At 40.0% G+C, this 22325-nt stretch overlaps 1 protein-coding gene across 2 annotated transcripts in view; it reads right to left on the bottom strand.

The window, feature by feature from the left end:
* Window positions 1-22325, bottom strand: part of cdon (cell adhesion associated, oncogene regulated) — a 53461-nt gene that overhangs the window by 14553 nt on the left and 16583 nt on the right. For both annotated transcript variants that reach the window (XM_066685447.1, XM_066685448.1), the window contains exons 2-12: window positions 15287-15436; window positions 12839-13117; window positions 11736-11882; window positions 11474-11617; window positions 11074-11364; window positions 9613-9882; window positions 6582-6920; window positions 4297-4568; window positions 3061-3235; window positions 1547-1663; window positions 326-532 (exon numbers count right to left, since the gene is read on the bottom strand). In XM_066685447.1, coding sequence (XP_066541544.1) covers window positions 326-532; window positions 1547-1663; window positions 3061-3235; window positions 4297-4568; window positions 6582-6920; window positions 9613-9882; window positions 11074-11364; window positions 11474-11617; window positions 11736-11882; window positions 12839-13117; window positions 15287-15368 — 2323 coding nt within the window. In that variant the 5' untranslated portion in view covers window positions 15369-15436. The remainder of the gene's footprint in view (window positions 1-325; window positions 533-1546; window positions 1664-3060; window positions 3236-4296; window positions 4569-6581; window positions 6921-9612; window positions 9883-11073; window positions 11365-11473; window positions 11618-11735; window positions 11883-12838; window positions 13118-15286; window positions 15437-22325) is intronic.

Here is a 22325-nt window from a genome sequence, read left to right as displayed (position 1 = left end):
TGCTACCCATCAAACATGGAAAGTCATTTGGCAGCATATGCTACATAATGCTATGTTTATAGAAAAACTATGAATATTTTAATTGCAGTGCTTTCTCTGTTAACATCATACAGCCCAGAACAAAACGTTTGTGATCCACAAATCTGCTGTTGGTTTTCACTTACCCAGCTATCTGAAATTCTTTAAGTAAGTTTAATGATACTACATTTTGTCTCTTACCAGCATCTTTGTATATAATAATACTGATGTTATTTGCCTTTTTGAGAGAGCACTGCAACCCAAATGTGTTTGTACGAGTAAAACACTAATGTGTGAGCTGTCATACCTGGCTCTAGACTGCGCACTTCCACAGACAGCTTGAGAGGGGAGATATTGTCATCAGCGATGATCCAGTCGCCACTGCGACCCTGCTTCCTGTACTCCACTCGGAAGGCTGTGATTGGAGATCCTCCATTGGCCCGTGGGATCCATGTGACATAGACAGAGCTCTCTGTGGCCATAGAGATGGTAGGACGATCCGGGGCCTCTGGAACTGCAGGACAAAATGAAGATATGAAATATCATCCTAATTAACAAGGATGTGATGTATAGCCCGGCTAAACATGGGCAAATAACACAATCTGGCAGTTTTATTTTATATCAGAAGATAGACTGCAGTGTGAGGGAAACAGTTTTATAATGAACACTTTATAGGAGCTGCTAAACCACCTCTGATAGAGCTCTGTTTTCAAGCGTAACATTGATATGTCAGGGGTCTGTATTTATATTTATTTAATTTTAAAACAGCAATAGATCCACTAACAACACATTAATAAAACTGAAAATGTAACAAGGGTTATAAATGGAGTAAAATTAATACACTGAAACACTTTTAGCACAGTATCTCCCCTTCTAGAACAAATATCAGTACAAAATATCATCAAATATCAAGTTTGAAATATCACCGAAATCTAACCATCTGCCTGCTATCAAATATCTAACATGCAGATATGATTCTGTTATTGTAAATCTCCATGCAAAAATGTGATTATAAAAAAAAAACTCAAACATAAAACAAAAAAAATAAAAACAAAAATAAAAAAAAAAATTAAAAAAAATGTTCCTCTTGAATTGAAAACAGTTGACAATTCATCTCGTAAAAAGGGATGAATACACTGAGAAAGAGAAAATAAACAGGAACACACAAAACATAGACAAACTGCATGCCAAAGTGGAGCAAGTACTTACTGAATGGGCTCTGGGCCATAGACAGAAAGGCAAACAGAGAGAGAGAGAGGGAGAAATGAGAGGTTGAGAGCCAAAGAGGGTTAGTACAAAAAGACTCTTATGATTTATTAGGTGAAGCCTGTATTAATATAAAAACAAATTGTCAAACAAACACATGCTCAAGTATACTCACTGTTTATTATATTCTCTCTCAATCACAATAACACACTGTTCGCCCAATTTCCAGAGCACAACTCTCCCAAGCATGCGCTAATATCTCTTCAGTCACATGGACCATTGGCGATTCACTCATCTTTAAAGGTATGCACCGTAAGCTCACCTCTGTCATGTATGACGACTCCATAGTGCGTGTTGACAGCCTTGTCTTCCGGAGCTTTCTCAGGCAAAGAGACAAACGGGGCCTTGGAGGGGTTTTTACTGGAGGAGGAGCTCCTCTCTGCGAATGACAGAGAAAGACAGAGAGGGAGAGAAAAGAGAAGAACTACTAAGAGAAATGCAATGATTCATGGCTTTTTTTATTCCCACTGTGGGTCCTGGCTTCTCTAAGACAGTCCTGTGTCAAAATATTTATGATCCATTCAACCCACTGCCTCTGCTTTTGATATTGGCATTGCCTCTGTCATAGGCCAAGCTTTTACAACCAGGGCTACATCATGGTGTGGTATTTAAATAGTTTTATTGTTTCTTTCAACACTTGTAGTCCTCATTTAGCCTTTAATTGTTAAGAAATATATGTATGGATGCCTGACCCATTTATTTTCATCACGTTTGTAAACAGAGCTCTGTTAGTCTGTCAGTCAGTAGAGGAGCCCTGGCCATGCTCCCTACATAGTGCACACCACATATAATAAAACAAATAATACAGTCTGAAATTAGGTGCTAATTCGACAGGAAAACTTGAACCTTATTGCGCACTAAAAATAATTTCTGACATACAACACACTTTGTGAATGCACAGACCATAATTTTATGACCGATTGTGCCTCTCAGCTCCACTGTGACATGGAAACCTTTCTCATTGATCACTCAAACTTTCAGACAAGGAGAACTACTTTATTAAACTTTAAGTCAAAGCAGAGAAAACAAATTAGGCAGACAGTCACGACAAAATATTCTCTTCCAAGAATATGCTCCACTCTCAAGAGCACAGGGACAGTGGGATCAGATTATTTACGAGGCGTGTGTCTGTAGACTCTTACACGCTAAAACAAAACATAAGTGAAATAATATGATTACTGAAGCTCACGACTCACACAGATTCGGACAGAAGTGCATAGAAGTGCATCAGAGTCTGACGGGCTAATAGTTTTCCATTAGATCTATTGGATTAATGGTCTTTTTCTCCTCATTATGTGATCATTTACCCCTCCAGCCCTCCCCCGACACAAAGAGCCGTTGGGATCTGTTCTTCTGAATGTTGTGAGACTCTCTCCAGTGCAGGGAGAGGAGCTGTGAGATATATTTATACTTCCTTCCCATTGGATTACATTAGTGCCGCCCTCTGAAGCCAGAAATTGTTCCCCAATATGGCACCCACACCAGAAATATCTCATGAATAGGAGAATGAGTACTCTAGCCATTCCAAAAAAATGGTTTTACTCATTTGGTCACTCTTTCACCATGTCACATTATTAATTTTCCAACGTAAGGCTGGGATATTGCAAAAACATACATCATTCATTCATTCATTCAATGTTTATCAAGTTCAGGGTAAAACATACATAATACCATTCCTTTTTTTTTTGGGAGGTTCTTGATGGCATTGGCCTACAGTAATTTTATTCCATTTGTTTATTGGAGGCACTGGTATATTTCATTGTGTGTATTGCTCACCCTTGCCAGTGCGGAAGGTAAGCATGGCAGGTTGTCCTTCTCCGGCTGCACTACGGGCCACCATGAGCACCTCGTACAGGCTGGACGGCTCCAGGTCTGACAGAGGCAGGTTCTTCTCACTGCCTGGGACGCGAACTGTGTGCCAACTTCCCACCACGTTCCCCATGTCATCCACCTACAAAAATACACACTAGGGTTGGGCACTATCCCATTTTATCAGACAAGCTATACAGTGGAATGCTAGAGGACCAGGAATTCATAGACCACGTTTTAAGCGCCCCACCAGAGCCTCCACTCAGACTCATAACCCATATGTAAATCTTCAAACATGGAGCTAGAGGCAGATGTCTCTCTTTCTCTTTGTCTTTCTCATTTTCCCCCTGCTCAGAATGATGACAAAATGCTGGCCGCCACTGTGATGCCTGACCGAGAACTATGTCGCTTTTTCTTGAGCCAGCAGCACAGCACTGCCAATGCAATCCTAACAAAAACCGTTTGCTCTTTATGGGCCAAGTGAGATTATTATTGAAGAAAACACAAGCTTTTAAAGAGGAAATGACCGACTCCTTACAATAACGCAGTCACTCGCTCACTCACTCAGTGCTGGCATTCATCTCACTTGTGGTAGCACTGGCTGTGGAGCAAATCCAGCTAGGCGTGGGTATGGCTATGTGGTCTCTTTCAAATGCAAAAAAATATCACTGAAGGCAATGCAGAAAGAAATTAGTGAGGCATTTCCATGTATCATTTTGTACTGGCTCTGGTACTGGTCCGATGTGAAAGACTGATTCCACACATCAAACCAAAATAGCAGACTTGTGATTGGATCTTTTGCATGTCAGTCAAATTCCTTTTACTGCAGTAGTAGGCTGTTCTTGGCCACCATGAATGCCAATAGGTACCAGAGTCTGGCAATGTGAGACAAGTTTGACTCTGGTCAAATAATATAAAAAAAAAATTGCATATCAACAGAGACCATATAGAAAAACGATACATTTGCTCATTTTAAAATACTGGAACGAGGTAAAACATAAAATGTAGCCTGTTCTACACTAAAGGTTTGTTCACAATTAAAAGTTAAGGAAAAATGAAATTCTGAAGTCTGCTCTCTGATTTATTTTTTTTACAACATATCATGTAAGAACCCTGCAGTTTCCTTCACGACCCATAAATTGTAATTAACCACCAATTTTCAGCTAAACGCAGATAAGTAATTTTGTGTTTAATCACTCTCACCTTCCGGTATTTAACAAAGTAAGCATTGATTGGGCTTCCCCAGTCCCGCCCTGGCCGCCACTCCAGGTCATACGCGTTGGGTTTGTGCGTTTGAGGCGGGCTGATGATAATAGGTGCTTCTGGTGTGGGTTTGTCACTGCTTCTCTCTGTGGGGGGACGTATAGCGCCTCCTTCCTCCATACGTAGGAACAGCTCCTCTCCTTCGTCACTCTGGATCTCTGAAATGGTGGGATGTGTCTCCATGGCTACAATGGTGGAACTGGACTGAGGATCTGATCAAATTAGAGCAAACATGTGGCATATCTTCAGAAGAAGAAGGGGATTTAACATTTGTTTTTTCCCGGTGCTATGCTAACTGCATTACTGAAAGTGCTATAAAACCAAACAACTCAAATTACATATGACTTTCTGTGGTGAGTCTGTGGTAATAAACCAGAGAACACAGTTTCCCCACAGTTGTAGAAATCCCTTTTAAATTATTTTATCAAATTTATTTATATAGCGCTTTTCACAAAAGAATGTTGTCACAATCTGTTTCTACCTTGTCTATTCTCATAAAACACACAACGAACATAGAGCACAAACCCTGTACTTTCAAGTGAAACTAGTGGCAATTCTCTGAGTGACTTCGTTTTGATGCGTCTCATCTTAAAAGGGGCACAAGGTTTGATCACGCCTCTGTAATTGGCGTATCCTAAGGGTAAATACATGGTGTGGAGGAATTCACAGGCATCCTTGGAAAAAGCTCCCAAAACTTTCCCTAAAAATTCACACATACTGCTCAGAGCAGTGACCCGCACTCACAGACTCATGCCCTGCCAATATTTAAAAAAATGTATTATCAGGAAGGAAGGTATTTCAATTTACATAAAAAAACACACTCCCATGTAAAGAGGCACTACATAATAAGGCTTTGTTTGTTTTTTTGTTTTGATTGAATACCCACTGTAGCCAGAATAGTCCACCTGGGAAATAATGAAAGCTGGAAATGTTATTACATCTGACACTGGCTTGGCAGCTGAAGGGAGTTATTTTTTTCCTCTCTGTGGGTGTGTGTGTGTGTGTGTGTGTGTGTGTGTCTATTGGTGAGCCCTTCGTGTTTTGTAGCTGGCCACACCACTACAAGCCAAACTGAGAGGAGTAACTGAATATATGGGAGTAAACACTACCATCCAGGGGGTTTATTATGAAGGGCAGAGCTGGTTTAATTGATCGTGTCTCTGGGTCTCTGATCCAGCTTGGTTATGGGTGCATGGCACTGGTTTACTTTACAAAACAAACAAGCCCAGGGCTGGTAACAGTAGAGTGGAGGCTGAGCCTGTAACCAGTGCACTCACATTCCTCCCTGCAACCATTAAAATACCAGAGAGAATCAGAGACCTTAACCAACTCTAAGTGCAAACCTACACTTCTCTCTCACTTCTTCCTCCCTCCCTCCCTCTCTATTTCAGTGTAAATCCTTAGTGCATTTGGACACGTAGCCACGGCACTGCAGCCAGAACGAAAGTGGATGGAGTAGGTGAGGTAAAGGTTGTTTGAGTGTTCTCATTTAAATGCCTCTCTTTCCCTTTCTGACTCTACATTAACAGAGGAATGCTGTGCACTGTATAAACACTACCAATGGGAGAGTGCCATTACACCTGGCTACAATGAGTAAGTGAATGAGTGAGTGAGAGAGAGAGAGAGAGTGAGTGAGTGAAAGAGATGGGAGGGTATGCACAGGGGAGGACAAGTGTGTGTGTCTGCAGCCCAAAGAACAAATGTGCATAGTGAGTAGGCGGAGATACTGTCATTTCTTGAATCAGCCAATCAAACGTCTAACGTACCTGTCTATCATTATTTGCATGAACCAATGGTTTAAAGAAAGCGTGATCTGGGAGGCACTGTGGCTCACGGCGGAGCTCCTTAGCGACTCGGCCACTGATTGTTTAGGGGTTTTTTTCGGGGTTAAATGTTGTGTTGGGTTTATTAGATGTGTTGTGGTTTGGGCTGAGTGTGTGGCAGCTGGAAAAAAAATAAAAAAAGAGCAAAAAAAGGAATATAGTTGCCTCTCATTTCCCCACCTCCAGGTCATTGTCCGGCTTGTTTAAGTATTAAACAGAGATGCTAACATTAAAGACAGTAACATGCATCCATATTCAAAATGCACTTTAAATACCTCTATTAACTGATATGAACTAAAATATCAGATCAGATTGTCTGATGCAAAAAGCGATTGACAGATTCCTCCCCAAGAACCCCTCTCGGCATTTCCCTTCTCGGGCAGGACCATATAATATGCTCACCCACGGTCAGAAAGGCCTCAGCCAGTACAGAGCCCACTTCATTAGAGGCTTCACAGGTGTATTTCCCAGCATGGTCCTTGGTCACGGCCTGGATGTAGAGGCTGCTGCTGCCCGGACGGGACATGGTGAGGTGAGCTGGGACGATTCCAGGGGACGAGGCCTCACTCCCTGGGGCCTGAAGCAGAAGGGCCGGGTGTGTGGCAATGAGACCTGCTGAGTTATACCAGCGGATCCCAGGAAGGGGCTGACCACTGGCGTTGCAGGAAAGAGTGACCGACTCTCCCTCTGTGTACATGCCGCTCTCTGGGGGGGACAGGATTACAGGCAAGGACGTTTCACCTGAAACGCATACAAGTCATAATATCAGGGAGGCACTGATTGCAGTTGTATTGGCCAATTCAGGTTGTGGCCGATTTTGTTTCTTTCTAAGAATTATAAATGACAGCATGCAGAAATATTTCTGTTTAACGTTACTTTTAATGGAAGTTCCATTCTGATTATAGGGCAAACCTCATCTTTCCACACACCTCCAAATAAAGTGCACAGGGTATTCCATGTCTTATTTTCATCTTATTCAAATAAGGGGCTGGGAATAACGCCAATGTTAGCCTTGTAAAATTGACCCATTTACGATTGGAATACATGTATATAAACATTTTGAATAATTTTCCTAATATATTTTTAATGCCTCTCTTTTATATTTAAGGTGGAAGGAGGAGCATCAATAAGGAAGATAACATCAGCCTCATTTAACACTAGAAGCGCTGGGAGCTGGGTGCTTATTTTAGCGCTGTGGCAGGAGAGTATGTTTTTATTTTCATCTTTTTAAATAATTAAATTTTCTGGAAATTACACAGGTGACAGTTAACCTCAAAAACCTTGAATCTGAACCATTTAAGGGATAATCTAAAACATGGTTTGAAAAGAGTGCTATATTCCATGTTATACTATATTACATTTTAAGCAATGTAGCCCCACCAAGCTAATTTGTATTTATTTTAAGCAATGATTTTTGATTTACAATCAGTGGTGTTATTCTGTTGAAATCAACTCCAATATCTGACTCTAATCTACAGTTTAACATAAACACCCATGATTCTGAACTGACCTGCATTTTATTAGAGCCATATAAATCTCCCCTGTTCTGCAAGCCAGGAAAAAAAACAGTGTGAGCCAACATTTTGAAAGGACTCCGGCTGTCTTTTTTCCATTTGAAGACTCCATATCTCTGCCTTTATTAATCATGCTCAGGGATGCAGGGCAGTGCTGATGAATAAACCCAGAGATAGAGGGAGGCTCTGCGTGAGTGTGTGTATGTGCCGTTTGAGTGTGTGTGTGTGTGTGTGTGCATGTGTGTGTGTGTGTGTTCATAAATAAGGGCAGTTGTGTGTGATGTTGACAGCTGGGTGGTCTGCTTCTCGTCATAACCTTATGCAGTTACTCCTTACATTCCGCTGTTCCAGAGCTTATCCCCGACAGTGTGCACAAAGCTCACTCTCACGGCCCCACTGCTGCCCGCCAAAACCCCTCTTGCTCCCGTAACCCTCCCCCAGCCCTGCTGCAGCCAAAGTCCGTCCACATCTCATAGCCTGGCCACTAATATGTCTACAGCCATGCCTTATGTACCACGAAAACCAAGATCTTCATAATCTCTTACGAGGCCTCCAAAAGGAAAACTTACATTTGCATATCTGTCCAACAGAACCTTGTGATTTTGTTACACAGCCTCTATAAAAGAATGCTAACCAAACCTAGGCTGTCAGTGGTCAGGACTCCCACAGGACCACCACACAGCAGGTATGATTTTGGTTGGTAGATCACTGTCAGTGCTGAAATGACAGTTCCGTGGTGGTGATATGTTAATGTGTGTTGCACTGGTACGAGTGGATCAGATACAGCAGTGCTGCTCAAGTGTTCCCTCACCGCCCACTCTGTTAGACACACCTACCTCCTTGGTCCAACTTGTAACGTCAGACAGTAGCTCATCTCTTGCTGCAGTTTGTGTTGGACATTTTTGGACACAGTCAGTCCAGCAATGACAATGTGCTGTTTAAAAACTCCAGCGGCATTGCTGTGTCTGATCCAATTGTACCATCACCATGTCAGTGCAGCACTGATAATGATCCACCACCCAAATCATACCTGCTCTGTGATGGTCCTGTGGGGTTGCTGACCATTGAAGAGCAGGGTTAAATGCTGTATTTGTAGAACTATAAAGTCCTCCTGTATGGTCAGTGAGCGCAGATACAAGGTGAATGTTTCCTAATCAGTGATCGTTCAGTATATTATTAAATATGAAGTAGAAATTGATTTTGCTTATTAATATCCATGACATAAAGACCTTTTTTATTTACATACATGTTCCTTAGCACACCCAATTCATATTCTGAAATCACATTGCTGTGTTGTAGATTGCAGAGACAGATCATGTGTACACATTTTTTCCATATACAGAACTGTGCAGAAGTCTTAGACACCTAAGGTAATGATATATATTTAAACTAATGCCTTCTCAGTGAGTGTGGTGCTTGTACAAAATTATATATAATCACAGTAAATACAAAAAAAGAAGAACGTAAAACAAAAAAGAAATGTACAATATTTTTTTTCTATAAAGTAGTAGGTGAGAGTGAGTTTGAAGAACAATGTTTTGTTCAGATTCTCCTTGATTTGCATGAATTTGCTGAATCAACAGCACACATTTCTTTAAATTCATTATTTATTAACCAGTAAAACTAGGTATTGGATGATAACCTCAAATAATATGAATCGTCATGAGGAGAGACTTGGAAAAAGTTCAACCAACACATTCACACACAGAATATAACATATCACACTCACTGGAATAATGTTTTTTTGTGCAAATAAACACTTACTGCTCAGATAAACAGCTTTTTAAATCCCATAATCTCTGGTGCTTAAAACATTTGTACAGTACTCTATAAATGTAAATGCTTTTAATAATCTGCTATGAGGTGCTTCTCAGTGATTCAGCACTCCTTTATGCAAATTAAATTGAAAGGCTCTGTACCTGATTGGACGCTAAGTCTGGCGGATGACTGTGCAGAGCCAATGCTGTTGTCCAGCAGGCACTGGTACATGCCCTGGTCCTGTGCGTTGACTGAGGAAATACGCAGAGAGAAGTCTGAAATCTGGAGGCGAGAGGAGGGTAAAACCGGGGAGGAGTTGAACAGCCAGGTGGTTTTGGGGGTAGGATTTCCAGAGACGCCACAGGTGAATCTTACAGACGAGCCAGACGACACAGTCTGGTCAGACAGACCTCTCAGTACAGTGGCAGGGACTGAGAAAGAGAGGAGGACAGGAGAGGAGGTGTGAGGAACAGTATGATGTCTTTTGTGCCCTTCGCGCATTCACCACGTTAAACTTTAAAACCTTAATTTTCTGAGATACGTGTGTCCAGCGGTTTTAGTAAGTTCTAATATCAATTAAATATTCCTTTTTGTCATTGCTGGGTCACAGAGTAATATTTCAGCTTCCGTTCATTTTCTGAACTCTCCTTTTCAGTATGTAGTACGTACGGAAGAAGGTTCCGGCTTGAGCTTCCTTGAACTTTTAGTGCTCTTCCACTCTCCGGGTGCTGGAAATGAATCATTATTCTAAGAGTTAACAACTCCTTGGAGGTTTTTAAAGAAGATATCCCAAGGATTGATTAACAGCTTAGAATTTGGCATTACTTCAAGGTAAGTTATTACTGCTGCTCATAGAGTGAAAGCCATAAATTTTAGCACTCTTCCTCACTTATGGTGCAGGAAAACTCCAGACTCAAGTATAATCCTTCTTTAAATCTTTCTTTTAATTGCACCTATTAATGCAAAAGGCTTTGTGAGGTGCTAGATCTCAGAAATGTTCCAATGCCTTTAGAGTTCAGGTTTATTCTTTTTAATTTTATTTTTAAGAATTTTGAGTCATTTTTAATCATGTCTTTCCTTTCATTGCACTACTTTAATTGTTTACTATTGTATATATATCTTTTTATTTTTAATTTTCCTTTTTTTACTGCAGTCTCACTGTTAAGAATTTAAGTTGCATTTATTTATAAAACATGCTACACAAAAAGATTATAATGTATAATTATAATTTATTATTATTATTATTATTAGTAGTAGTAGTAGTAGTAGTAGTAGTAGTAGTAGTAGTATTTTGTATTTATTGTATTTAATCCCTTGTAAACCCCTAATGGAAACTACACGTGTAAAGAGTTATACAAAGCAGGTGAAGTCATCAAGTAAAATTCTTCCTTTCCTTTCCTCCTACAAATATTACAAAACTTAATCCAAGATGCAGTATACTGTGGTGTGGGCTACAAAGTTAAAGTAGAGATCAAAAATTTTGACTGATTCCATCTTTCCTATGTGTTCCCCTTTCAGAATAATTAAAACAAATAATAAACATTTAACAGGGCAATAAAAGGAGGTTGGGCGACACTTAAGTAAATGCTCTGACCTCACTCTGCCTGTCCTTGTGAACTCACCCAGTACATTCACCGTATAGCGGACACTGACTATGTCCCCGTCTTCCCTCTGAACAGAGCAGGTGTAGTTTCCAGCGTCGCTTTTCTGAACATCACTCAGCACCAGGTTACTGTGTAGTAGCTTCAGACTGGAAGCCAGCAGCAGTTCTTTGCCATCTTTTGTCCATTTAGCAACAGGAGAGGGGCTTCCTGATATTACACATTCCAAAACCAGGGACGTGGACTGTTCCGCTGTCAGGGTGACAGGTTTGACAGGATATACTATCCCCACAGGGGAGGAACCATCTGAATCTGTTAAAGGAGAGGTGGTGAGTTAAATCTGTAGATATTTTCTTTAGTGCTATTTTAGTGAATAAAGTTTTTAAAGCACTCTACCACTTATGGCATGTCCTCATCTTACCTTTCACTATTAGCTTAGTGCCGTGGGCCTCTACTTGAGCCTCTCGGGTGACGGGATTATATGCGCCACATTTATACATGCCATGATGCTCTGGGGACACAGAGACTATATGTAGGTTCCCAGAGGGAAGGATTAAATATTCATCTGTATGAGAGAAGAATAGAAATATAAAAATTACATATCCGCCTATCAATTTTTTTTCATGTAAAAAAAATGTTAGATAATAAATATTAATAAAAATATGAGGGGCATTACGACACACCTGTTGATTCCTCTAGCCATTTGCCCCGTATTCTGTAACGCGGTAAAGCAGGAGGATTACTTCGTGGTAGTGGGCACGTAATAACAGCAGTGGTCCCTTGTTTTACTGTTAGTGACCTCCGGTGAGTCTCTCCAAACTCCTCAATATCTAGACAAAGTTAGGAGCATATAAAGTTATGTGATTTTGCACTGCTACAGTATCATGCATATTTAAGCAATTACCAAGCACAAAAGCCTTCTGTCACTGGAGTGTTTGTACTGGACTGAAGGCGGCCGTAGGGGACGTGTCCTTTGTGCCGAATAATAATAATACGGTGTAATCAGGAACGCCGATCAGTCTCAGGCCCACGGGCGACTGTTGCGTCTGATAGAGTTCCCCACCCAGCATCAGCACAGGAAGCCCTCAGGCTCATTAAGGATACTGTTGAAGAGGTGTGTGGAAAATTGCCAGATGTAAAAAAAAAAAAGAAAAAAAAAAATCAAAACAATAAACACCAGCACTTCCTTCCCTATCAGCGCTTAGCTGAGTGCGGCTATGGCAGGCCATTCCTGTGAACCATTTAGCAGCTTGAGAAAAGTGCTTTCCGTCCGTTTCTCTAGACGATTTCCCTTGTTGCTCTTTAAAGCACTCTCATGTGGAAGTTTTGTTCTTTGAGCTCTAGTGAAAATATGTGCACATGCGCGTGTTGACGTGTGTGTATATGCATTTAAACAATGGCTTTAGCATATCCTTGCTGTTACAAAACATAGTAACTTAATAGGACATGGAGAGAATGAATACACTTTAATGTAAGTGAAAGAAAATTCAACCAGTTTCTAAAAAAATATTGGGATGTTGTCATTATTTTGTACAGTATTCAGTTATGTTTTACTGGCTTTCTGTCACAAACAATTTGAGCAACTCTGACTCAGTTTGTATCTCTACAAAGTAGCATTCTGATGGATTTTTTAACATCTCAATTGAATTATAAGGAATTCCCATTTTAATTTATTTTGTTCTAGACCACTTCTTATTAGAAAATGTTTTTACGCAGCAGCAGTGATGTGAATGTATTAATGTGTATACATTTGTATGTTTGTGTGTGTGTGATGTCATGCACCTACCTGCGATAGACACTCGTGCCAGCCGGCTTGAGATAGCACCTGCATCTGAGCGGGCCACACACTGATAGGAGCCTGTGTGTTGGGGCTGAAGTGAGAGCAGTGAGAGTGATCCCGGTTGGACTGTGACGCCGGACAGGGCCTTGGCCTGCAGGGGGTGACCCTCGAACAGCCAGGTGAGATTGACAGAGGCAGGACGTGCCACACAGTGCAAGACAACAGCTCCGCCCTGCTTTTGAACCACAGAGGCAGGCTGAGTGCGGAACGAGAGGGATAACACAACTATATGGATGTGAGAGAGAGAGAGAGAGAGAGAGATATTAAAAAAAATCACCAAAATGAAAGAGGGAAGAAGACACAACGCCAAGTTCAATCTGACCTCTCCTAAATGCAATATGGCACTGCTGTCATAAAAAAAGCTGAATAAATTCAAGTCAATATTAAAGGAACAGGAATACACAGCAATTACCATGAGTTACAGTGTTTTTACCAGTGGTTTACAGGGGATGCTGTTAAGTACAAAAAGAAGCATTTTATCTGCCTCCCTCCATTCTATTCATTCGTGGAAAATATCCACCACACGAACACCACAGACCAGATGTCATCTGGATGGTGGACTAGCCTCAGAAAAGCAGTGATACCAAGATAGATCTGGAATGTCAGTGTGTGTTTTACAGCGGTGGCTTGTTGTTCTCCCAATTTGCTGTGTCACTTCAGTTTTGAGAATGGTCTACCAACAAATTACAGGAACATTTAGTAAGATTTGTCATATGTGCTCCTTCCTACTCTGCTCCAAATGTTACATAGTGCATGTTCTGCCGTGCTGGGCCTGAAGTAGCAATGACAGAGGTTCTATTCGTCTTATTACATGTCACTGAAGCATTTCAACTATTTTGAAGCTGTAAGGTAAAACCACTTCTAAGTATTTCTTTAATATTGTGTGTTATAGGTGGCACAGGTCAATTGTCACATTGTTGCTATCCAATGAAAAACAGGAATCTCCATTTTTGTCCATTTTTAGTTTGTTACATCACTTGCTGTGTGAAAATTCAATGAATGGGCCAATGGAAATGCTCTAAAAATACTTGGAATTATATCTTTTTACAATGACCTCCACTAAGAGTTTAAAAGGTTTTTATCTTTCTCCTATCAAAGGTACTATTTTCATTGGACAGCAACAGTTTAAGAACGAGATAGAGGGTGGATGTAGTTAAATATGTGCACCAGTAGTTGAGCTGTAGTCAACTAAAAAATTGTTACAAGGACAAGGAGTGTGGGCTTTAAATGTTTTTTTTTTTGTTTTTTGTTTTTTTTTTAATCACAAATATTCCAAAATTTCATGATTGCAATTATATAGACAACTTTTAGTAAATCAGGTTTTTAATCTTGTCTCACTTGGTGATTTTTATATGTTAGAATAAATGAAACAAGCAGTCAACACTTAGGCTAGAAATTCTGACCAAGTAACTGCAAAGTTGCAAAGACAGTCTCCAACGGGTGGATTCAGAAAGCCTGGGATTTTTATATCATAAATCTAAGAAACCAAACCTAAGGAAATTATGTGGGTGGGGCTTTGGAGTTGTAGGCAAGTGGATGAGGTAGGGAGTAATTACATATTTGTACACAGTTATATCTAAGCTACTTTTAAGGCATTAAGGGACATGTGACTTATTTTTTGGAAATAACATCTAAATATGTCATGCTGATGAACAGAAATGTGTTTTTAGGATTTCAACTTATGACTGATATGGAATTTAAGATGACCAAGACCTACTGTTTCGTTTAATGTTCAAAAATCTATTTCACTTACTGTTGATAACTGCAATAAACATTAATTCAAGCATTGTATTTTGTTAACAGCAGTGTGCAGCACAGTGACTCAATAGGTACTGATCCCAGGGTCCTAGTTTTGGTAGATTTTGGTGTTTCCTGCCTTGTGTTGTCAAATTTCTACCAAAAAGCTGATGTGTGATGAATGTATTGGTGTGAACCAAGTGGATGCTGCACACTGGTGCTACAACTTTCTAAAGTTTCAAAAAATATAAATCGAATGTAGTGTCTAGAAAAGCACTGTGTGTATACGTAAACACCACAAATTATGACACGAATAACACGTTTTTTTTTGGGGAGGGCATTAATTTGGGGCATTAATGCAGAATTGTGTTTGGACTTACAGCATGAGAGAATACTGAGTGTCAAGTAAGAAGCATGTCTCAGACTCATGTCTGAATTTTGCACTGGGACTATTTGTTTTGTGAGAATTATGTAAACGTCTGTGAATGTAACTGAATAAACTGCACTGCTTACCTTGCTGCATGAATATATAAAAGCAGTGTACACATAAACATGTGGTTATCTGGGCATTAATAGTATGTATAATATTTGTAGATATGTGGACACATGGAATGCGTGTGTGCATAAATAGGTGTGTTTGTATAGATGGGTACTCACAGGGGCAGTTGAAGAGCAGGGTATGGCAAACACACACCACAGTGGACAGAACTTTAAGGCCTCTTAGGCCTCCTTCGTCCATGATGTTCTTTCACCTCTGGCCACTAAGCCAGGGGTCTCACAGAAACCCCCTCCACACAAACGCCACACCTGCATAACACACAAACAAGGAATTGTCATCAGTTGAGCTCATCAGAGTCATCAGCTTGTATTAGCAAAGTCAAAAATTCTGATATTGTCATGACCTTTCAAAAACATTCTGGTGCCCACTCTGGCTGCATTCACATTACAAGCCTCATTCATCAATTCATTATTCATCGCCTCCGTGACCAACAACAAACGACTGGTTGTTTTAAAACTGGACACGTTAGTAACCCATGTGTGTCTCCCTAAACCCTTTGTAGTGCACAGTGTAGGTCATAAAATAACTGTTTCTGCCCTCATGTAGTGTGTTGTGTCGAATTACAAACCGTTTATACTTTATTTTATATTTCCTTTTATCTTCCAGTCCCACTAGTGCCCGGTCTCTGTGTTGTAGTTTTTAGGTCAATCCCATTCTAAAGCTTAGCCCTACCCCTCCATTTTGCCTAGGGGTAGGGGTGTCTCAATTCTTGTTGGTAGAGTGACGTAGGGCAGAGGGGAGCTATACAATACTTGAAAATTAGAATTTTCTGGGGCACACTTCAAATAAAGGGTTAAAAATGCCTTGTGAATCAGTGGCAAGCTGGCGAGGACCAAAGAAACCCACAAATGTCAGTATTTTCTCTTTAATACACTATGATAGCCAGAGTATGATGTTGGTTTAATGAAGTTTCAATGTATTATGTCCCTTTATTTCATGAAAAGAATAAAACATCACACATATTTTGAAGATGTCTCAGAAGTTCAGGTTCCTCCTTAAATGGTGAAGCAATTATATTCCAATGTCTGTGGCTGCTACAAAATGTAACATGAAACTGGAAGTTTCAAGCAAAAAGATGCTAAAAAAAACAGCACAATTTCACAGAGAGTTAGGAGTAGGTGTTAATATAGGATGGTGGAACTCATTTGAATGCATGACGCCCCAAATTCAACTATGTTAACGTTCTGATATCTCTGCAGACTGGCAGCAGAGCACCAATGAATCACTGCTCTTTTCTGTTCTGGTGTTGTATCAGTCCCTTGAAGGGTTGTTCTCTTTTGCAGGGGAAGATTTTAAACCCTACATTTAGTAACTCAATTTCAAGGAGCAAGATGACACTCAAATACAAGGGTAGGGGTCAAATTAAGAGATGGGATTCACTCTTTATAAACTTTGAAGTGCACTGTGTAGGGGATTTGGCAATATCTGGGAAGCAGCTCAAGTCTCTTTTCCGTTGTTATTTTGCCACGCTTACTGTGCTGGCTGAGGCGAAAGCTCTAGGCTTTCTATGATCTATGTTTATAGGTAAAAAAAGAGGTACAATATCTGATCTGACCATTCACATTCATGTTCCATACCCACAAATCGTATACATATCCATTCTATGAACACATATGGAAGTGACTAAAATCTGATTTGACATGTCCACACTAGGGCTGTGCCATAAAAAATCTATCTTGTGATAATAGTTATATTCTGACTTGTCTACGTAATGGCATCATGCAGTTACCCATAATATGGCCTATGTTCTTTACATGAGAGATTCAGACACAGTGAAGTACGGTGGAAAGTGGCTCTGAGGTGGAGGAAGTGACAGTCATATGGAGTTGGTTTGGTTAAAAAATAACCGATGTACAATAAACCATGGTATTGTGTAAAAATATATTTTACTTAACATAATTAATAGTAATAGAACATTTATTTTGTTGCAACATTGTGTTTTTGAAATGAATAAAGTTGTTTTTTTGATATTGATTTGGGTCATTTTTGCCTGTTAATGAGAACGTAGCCTCTGTCTCTGTACGTAGTGAAGAGCACCGACTACAGGACTCGGGATGGCCCAATCCCGGATGGATCCCTGTCCCAAAGTTTCTGCTCGCATGAATAGCAGCACCTCAAGCTCTGCTTTTTAATCCCCAGCAACACTTGCAATAATCTTCATGACACATCCTCTTATACACTCCTTGATCTCAGCTAGTCTTCCCCCGATGAGAAATCTTTCTGATGACCCCCACCCTGATTCCTACTTTCCTCTCTGCCCCACCCCTTTCTCACTCTCTCTCTCACTTCACTCAACCTCTATGTCAGACAACCTCTCTGATGTTACTGAGGCTTGCGGCTCTCCACTCTTAATATCACTCTCCTCTCACACTGTGTTGCTTCCTCTCAGGTTCACTGTAGCCTGAAGAGCAGCCACGGGGCACACGCACACACACACACATAAAATAACACTCACGCAGAAAGCCAAGAAAAGGAACCAAAACGAAGAGACAAGAAAAGAAGTGGAAGGAACGTAATTAGGAGCATTCCTCTTTCCTTTTGAACCCAGTCCCTCCTCCTCCCCTCCAGCACAACCCCTCTCTCTCAGGGCTGGGGTAATCCGCAGGCCCTTTGATCAGCAGCTCCTGGTTTGTAACCGTGGATTGGGAAGGGGGCGAGGGACAATAGCCTTCCAGCTGCGACATTCACGCTGTGGATGCCATGGAGCTCCAGGGCTAGCCTCACACTAGCCCGACACCAGGCAGCCTGGCTGCGACAAATTAAAGAGGTGACGTCTAGGTGGGGCCACTAGAGCTGAACCTTGGATGAGATAAAGAATGTGAGAGAAGATAGACCCAAGTGATACAAAATTTGTGACTGATGCCAATGTTAACTTTAAGGGGTTAAAAAATGACATAATATCAGACATCTTTTTCCCTATTATTTGTTTTAAGTTAGCAACAATTTTAGCTGTAGTTACAGTAAAAGTACAGATCAGTTGACAAACCTGACTTTCTCATTTGTCAGGTCTAATCTTCAAATACATTTGAAAGCCATGTAATGGTACCATTATAACAGGTAATCTCACAACATAGCCTTAAAGACAATCTCAGTAAGATTTGGAATTTGGCTCCTGAGCGCCCCTTAATGCTGAAGTGTGAAATTGACATTTCCAGTGCTGTAGTGAAATCAAGAGGGAGGGGTGGTTTCTTACCCGCCTCCAAAAGTTACATAGTACAGTTTCTGCAGTGCTAAAAGCAGAGTTGCAAAGACAGATGCCTATTCTCCCTGCTACAGGTCAGTTAAACGTCTCTATGAAAAGTGCATTGTTTGTTTGAACTAACCAAATACTTCTGCCAGTTTTGATAAATTTAGGGGATCCTTAAAGTGCCCATGTTTTAAAATAACTTTTTTTAACTGTAGGTAATAATATTTAAAGTTTCATACCCTTCATAGCATAGTATACATACTGTAACTACATGCAGACCATATATAAAAACTAAACTCCAACCACAGTCCATTTTTATTTCACTGTTTTTGTGATGTCATGGACAAACCAATATATTTTAAACTTTTAATGCATGATGATATTGGACTTATATCAGTAATAGAATATAATAGCTTTTGTAATCGACATCTGCCTTGATTTGCCCATATTTTAAACAAATAATTAATGACACATTTATTTATGCTGGAAGACAGGGTGTCGCTATTGTTCTAAAAACAAACAGACAGTTGAACGTCTTGAAAAAACTCTAGCTAACTTTCACTTATTCGTAATTATTTTTATTAATGTATAGATCTATCATCATCATCTTTTCAGCTTGTCCGTTTCAGGGTCGTGGTTAGATCTATTATTTTATTTAAAATTTTAATTTAATAAAAAAAGAGATTTAAGCTGTGACTAGTCTATGTAAAGACCAGTTAGCTAACTAAATGTGGCTAACAAATTTCTCAGGAGACACCATTCATTTTATTGTTTAAAGACAGTTGGCAGTTGTTATATTTTCCTAACAATATTAATATGGTGTATCCAATCTTTTTTTTTTTCACCATCTTTATCACCATCTGTATCACTCACAAATCTTTATAATCTGCTTTTCAAATAAGGCACAATACGTTTACATGTAACAGTCCTAAAAGCCAGCTTAAAGCGAGGCTGGTGTATAGTTGTGTAAATCTGAATTCACAACCTTCTTTTCTTATAAATAAATCAGCACAAACCTTATCATGTCAGTATCATGTCAGTGAAAACACTAACAGTGAAGGTGGGGTATAGCTCTTTAATATTCACCAGTTTCATTAGCCAAACAATATATTATTTAGCTCTCAAACACGTATGGAAACAAGCACACTACAAATTCAGACTCTCACAAATGAATATTGTTTGTACTTTCACAAGCAACCCTCAAAGTCAAAGTTTAAGTTGACTCTATTTCTTTCTTTGTAGGCAAAGAATGAGTGTTAGATTTTGGCAAGATTATACGGCTTAATAACTACCAAGCGAACCCACTCCACACCCACAGACCTGGAATACCCCAAAAATCATTTGTTCCAGGCAATAAACTTTACTGTGTAGATTTTTCGGTGAACTTTAGGGAAACCAAATTATTACAATGAGGCCTGAAAACACCCTTGAAACACAGCCTACACAAAACACTGGTTGAAGGGGGAAACACAGGAAATAATAAACTCTCTCAGCCTCTTGCTCATGCCCCCTCTAAACCAGAAGGTCAAAGATCACCAGAGAGGAGAGAGTCAGAGGGTGTCTGCCGGCCCTGCTCCAGCCCCAAAGGGCCAACCAAAAACCAAAAAACGGGAGACCAGTCATTACTTCACTCAAACAAAGCCAAAGCAAAAGCTTGGCAGACGTGCAGAGAGACAAATATACCTGTTCTAAATGATATTATTGCAGATCATTATTCAAAAACGGCCAATTGTTTACCACTGGTGCCTGAAAATGTTTTGACTTTATAAACTGTAAGTCAATCTTGCTTAAACTGAAATTAGTCGGGGTGCTGGGATTGGTGTATTTACTGTAGTTATACCTGCCACAATAACACATTATATTTTAACATATATTATACATATATATTATATATGTATTATATAAAATACATTATACAACATATAGACATTCATTTTTGCTGACCTCAATATAGCCCATTGTGTCTATGGACGTGTTTACATAAGAATGAATGCCACTCACTCTGATCTGAACTCTGGTCTGTCTATTCTGGAGCTGTTATGTCAATTTGTTTGAAAACAGTGGTTTTATTTCAATAATGTTTTATTTATTTAGGATATTTATACATGTTTAATATTCCAAAACCAATGTCTAAATATACTTAATAATTTAATTTGTAGCAAAGAATTTACTGCTCTTTAAAAGGGTGTAATTGCATTATTATGCCATTACGTTATCATTATATCAGTGGCATAGAATTGTCTGAAAATGACAATAATATTACTTATCACAATTATTACTGGGACAATGTGAAGACCACAAAAGATGACAGGCCTAACCGGAGCCCCTTTCACACATTCTTATATGTATAAACGCAAATGTCTGAATCATTTGTACTGGACACACTTCACCCAACCAGCACCCCTGTACAAAGTTCAGGTAAGGTCCAAGAGAGCCCATGTGTGAACAGAGCCGGTAATGTTCCGGAGAATTCATGCCGTGCCTCCTACACAGGCTACGCAGTCGCTGTTCTGTACCTAAACCACACAGAAATTTTCCTGTAGTTTATAACAGGCACTAGCAATATAACTTTTTGCTTTTACACTGACTATTTAGCTTGATTTTCCAACATTACTTCTGATTTTAATAAAATGATTTTGACCAATTAATATTAACTGCTATCAGTATATATTAACTGCACTGTACAGTAAGTGGCTGATTAAACTCATTGCGGCATATTACACATTAAAAGATATTATATATTTTGTAAATCACCTCTAATTCATTCTTCAATATTGTATTTCTAAAAATGTGCAATTTGAAAGTTAATTCCGTACAGAGATAGAGAGTTGAGGTAAATATAGGAAGATCAATTCTTGTGAAATGCTCTCTTTATTAGTAATTCAGTAAAAAAAAAAATGCAGTTTGTAAACTGATTTAAATTTAAAACTCCAAAATGTAAAGGATTTAAGGATTTCAAATGAATGGCCAAAGCTAACTGTTCAATCATGGCTAACCAAGAAACTTGGACACTAATATAAACATGCTGTGAAGTTCCTAGCGTTAACTGCAGTGTCTACTTCTATCACAGACAAAATCAGTTACATGCTTCAGCGCACTCATACAAACTTTATATAAAATCATGGTGAGATAGAAGACGTGTGACATGGCAACTGTAACAACTCTGTGTGTGTGTGTGTGTGCGCGCGTTTGTGCTGCTACATCTCTTCTGTTCTGTGATACTGAGGGTAGCATTTCTGTTTCACCACGAGTTCCAACAAGTCCTCTGCATTGCCCCTATGCCATCAGTGGAAACTATCTTCACCTCACTGCCAGAATAATCATATATAATTACAATAATAACAAGGGGCTAGCATTAAAACCGCCAGCCAAAGTTGGGCAGCTTGGCACACCCCGTGCGGGTCTGGATGCTGTGAACGCTGCAGTGTGGCCCCCTCTGCTGTCACCTGAGATCTGGCTTAGGGTGAGCATGAAGGCAGCACCTCTGCATCTTGACCTTATCTGTTGTAGAGATCTGGCGAGACGAGGAAACACACAGGCATCATTCCTGCCTCTTATCTCACTACCTTTCTACTGACATCCGCCTGGAGGCAAGAGGGCTCAGGGCAGGCTGACGCTGCAAGAGATATCTGGTGTCCATCATCGGGGAGGGGGGAGACAGAGAAAGAGAGTGAGAGAGGGAGAGAGAAAGAAAGAGAGAGAGAGAGAGGAGGACAGGAGCTGGATGCAGGTAGGAGAAAGAATAGCAAAGAGACAAAGACTGGAGCCTGAGCACACAGGCGCCAAGGGAAAGGAGAGAACAAGAAAGTATAGTGAGAATTCTGGGCCACTGATATATGCCCAGTCCTAGATGGGAAGTCCTCGTTTGATGGTGATCACCATCACTTCAAAAAAAGACAGTTTGGAGATAGAGACAGAAAGTGCCAAATATTTCTAAACCACAGTGGTAT

The sequence above is a fragment of the Hoplias malabaricus genome, chromosome 11, assembly GCF_029633855.1.
Source record: "Hoplias malabaricus isolate fHopMal1 chromosome 11, fHopMal1.hap1, whole genome shotgun sequence".
Lineage (NCBI taxonomy): Eukaryota > Metazoa > Chordata > Actinopteri > Characiformes > Erythrinidae > Hoplias > Hoplias malabaricus.
Note: the sequence above shows the minus strand (reverse complement) of the source record. Positions and strands in the feature narration are given on the sequence as shown.